General features: G+C 58.3%; 1 protein-coding gene across 1 annotated transcript in view; it reads right to left on the reverse strand.

The window, feature by feature from the left end:
* Positions 1 to 655: 655 nt before the first annotated feature.
* Positions 656 to 3286, reverse strand: part of WNT3 (wingless-type MMTV integration site family, member 3) — a 49440-nt gene continuing 46809 nt past the window's right edge. Inside the window, exons 3-4 of the mRNA XM_010832396.1 lie at positions 1710 to 1975; positions 656 to 1135 (exon numbers count right to left, since the gene is read on the reverse strand). Of these exons, the coding sequence (XP_010830698.1) occupies positions 656 to 1135; positions 1710 to 1975 (746 nt within the window). The remainder of the gene's footprint in view (positions 1136 to 1709; positions 1976 to 3286) is intronic.

The raw sequence follows: 3286 nt of genomic DNA on the forward strand, positions 1-3286 counted from the left end.
AAACGCGGTGAGAGTGCACCCCGCTCCACCCAAGCCTCAGATGTGCCGGGATACGGGCTTACACACCCACCCACCTCCTGAGGGTGGTAGGAGTTATGCTTGTGCAAAATCCTGCCTTCTAAGTTCAAGGTGGATGCAAAATGACTCTGCCCCAGGGGTACAAGAGACTTTGGGGCCTGCTATTCCAAGTATTTTAACCCCCTCACTTTACAGTAAGAAACCTGAGGCCCAGAGGAGTGAAAAGAACAGGAAGTCAGGAGCCAAGTCAAGACCAGAAGTCAGGGGGCCCAGCTTCCAATCCCACAATACCCCCTGCTCTGGCTCCACGGATGCTCAATCATGACAGCTAGTGGCTGTGTGAAGTGGCCTGGCTCATAATTTATTAACTTGTACATGCACTGAATCAACTGCTTGGAGCCTCATTTGCACAAACTTGGTTATTATCTGTGCTTTGTGTAATCCACCAAGACACTGACCAAGGACCATTCCCACTGAAGCCTGGGAAAGCCTGCCTTCCTACTGCAGCCGTGGAAACACACATGTCCAGGGTCACTCAGAAGTAGACGGGGTAGTCAAGAAGAGAAGACAGGAAGCCCAGGGCCCTGCACCAAGGCCCCGCCCCCAGCCTCCCCATGCAGCCACCCTACCTGGCTCCCTACTTGCAGGTGTGCACGTCATAGATGCGGATACACTCCTGGCAGCTCACGTAGCAACACCAGTGGAAGATGCAGTGACACTTCTCCTTCCGCTTCTCCGTCCTCGTGTTGTGGCCGCGGCCGCAGCAGAGCAGGTCACAGCCGTCGATGCCGTGGGAGGTGACATTGCAAGTCCGGTCCCTGGTACCGAAGGAGCCCGTCTCGGGGTTGGGCTCGCAAAAGTTGGGCGAGTTCTCATAGTAGACCAGGTCCCTCTCCGTGGGCGGCTTGAAGAGCGCATACTTGGCGCGGAGGGTCTCCACCCAGCCGCGGGACTCCCGATGCTTCTCCACCACCATCTCCGAGGCGCTGTCATACTTGTCCTTGAGGAAGTCGCCAATGGCGCGGAAGTCGGGCTGGGCCCACCAGCAGGTCTTGACCTCACAGCTGCCTGACAGCCCGTGGCACTTGCACTTGAGATGCATGTGGTCCAGGATGGTCTGGGAAGAGGAGCCGCAGCTGGTCCCCAGACTGACCCCACCAGGCCCTCCCACCCCCATCGCTGAAACCTCCTCCATTTCTCCCCTATGCCAGGATGAGAATGGACTGGGGATTGAGACTCAAGCCTAAGAATGGTGACCACTGCTTCCCTGCTTCCCTCTCCTTCACACCTCGGCATTGGCAGAAATCACATTCATTTCTCAAAGCCCTGGGAAATAAGGATTGTGACCCCCATTTAACAGATAGGGAAACTGAGGCTGGGAACTTAAGTGACTCGCCTTAAGTCAAGTAACCTAGGAAAGCATGGAGGCTGAATTCAAAGCCAGGGCCACGGGTCTCACAGCTACACAGGCAGCTAAAGTGCCCAGGATGGGCTGTTTGGTACCCGCTCCCTGGGGCTGCCACACTTGTGGGCTGACAACATCCTCAGGGCAGGAGTAAGCTGGGGGCTGGGAACAGTCCAAGGAGAAAGGAGGGCAGGGAGCCCAGCACGCACATGGGCCACCGGGAGGGACAGGGACAGGTCCGGAAGGGGTCTCGGGCAGGGCCGTGGGGAGGGCGGCCGGGGCTCACCGTACGGCCAGCCTCGTTGTTGTGCTTGTTCATGGCCGAGCGCGCGTCTGGCCTGTTCTCGCGTGCATCTGCGAACTCTCGGGACACAAGCACCCCGAAGTCAGCATCCTCGCTGCAGCCGCCCCATTTCCAGCCCTCGCCAGGCGGCCCCTTATGATGTGAGTCGCAGCCACAGATGGTGGAGGTACCCTCCGCACAGGAGCGCGTGACTGCGAAGGCCACACCGGCTGAGGCGATGGCGTGCACGAAGGCCGATTCCCGGGTGGCTGCAGGGAGGCCACAGGGAGGCACTGCTCAGACTGGGTCCTGAAACAGGCCGCCCCCCACCCCTGACTTCCCCAGCTGCCAAAGGGGGCTCACCAGCCCCAATGGAAAGGAAGGAACCCAGATGCCATTCCCTCTGGTTGGCCCAGCCCCTAGTGGGTATCCCCACTTTACAGATGAGCAAATGGAGGCCCAGAGTCACTAACTGGCAGAGTGGAGCCTGTTAGAAATGGGTGGGAAGACAGCTCTGGCAGGTTGCTGAAGAGATAAGGTGCCCTTGATCTGTCCGGGTCCCAGGTCCCCCTACCCTCTGCCTATCTAAAGTGGAGATCCAGCACAGACCTGGGCCCTCCCATTCCCGAAAGCCTGAGGTCTGTGGGGAGTGATGCCTGGGAACCAACAGCCTAAACCTGCCCAAGTCCCCCCGTTCCCTACTTGGACACACCTGGGCAGATGCTTTCCTTTTTTTTTTTTTGCCAGCACCATATGGCATGTGGGATCCCAGTGTCCCTTCCAGGGATGGAGCCCCTGCCCCCTGTGCTGCGAGTGTGGAATCTAAACCACTGGACCACCAGGGAAGCCCTGACGCTTTCCTTTTCTGAGCCTCAGTTACCCTTTTTGTAAAATGGGTACAAATTCCCTCTGCCACCAAAGTTCCTGACCAAGAGAACAGTGGTTGGCATCTCAGCCTCCCCCTTCCATTTTCCTTTCCTCTACCCAAGACAAAGCCAAGATTTTGGACTAAGAAGGTCAAGCACCTCTCAGGAGGATGGAGGGACACAGGGCACATGCCCTGCCTCTGTCCCAGGATCCAGCAAAGGGAAACAGAAGATTCTCAGGGTGCTCCCCCAAATTTGTTACAATGATAACCACCTTGAGTGGTGGGTATTCACCAGGTTCTACCCTTCATGTGCTTTATCCCATTTAGTCCTCTTACCCTATGAGGCAGAAAGCCTTCTTATAGCCCATTTTGCAGATACAGACATAGACGACTAGGGAGGCAAAGGCCTGGAAGACCTGTCCAACCATTTCTCCTTACTGGTGAGGAACCCGGGAACCGGGAGGCGACCTGCCCAAGGCCAGGCAGGCTGCAGAACACCGGGCTGCTGGCCTGCATGTCTCCTTTCCTGGGCTGTGACTCTGGTCTCGGCGGACCAGGGAGCCCGGTACCCCCTCATGGCCACTGCCGCCTCTGTAGAGGCCCCGGGGCCCTCGTGGACCACCGGCAAAGGAGGACGCGCCGCCTTCGCGGGCAGGCTGGCGGGGAGTGGGAGAGGCCCGCCCGGGGAACTGGACCCGCTCAGCCCGGGCCG

The sequence above is a fragment of the Bison bison genome, unplaced genomic scaffold, assembly GCF_000754665.1.
Source record: "Bison bison bison isolate TAMUID 2011002044 unplaced genomic scaffold, Bison_UMD1.0 scf7180017861046, whole genome shotgun sequence".
In the NCBI taxonomy this organism is placed as follows: Eukaryota; Metazoa; Chordata; class Mammalia; order Artiodactyla; family Bovidae; genus Bison; species Bison bison.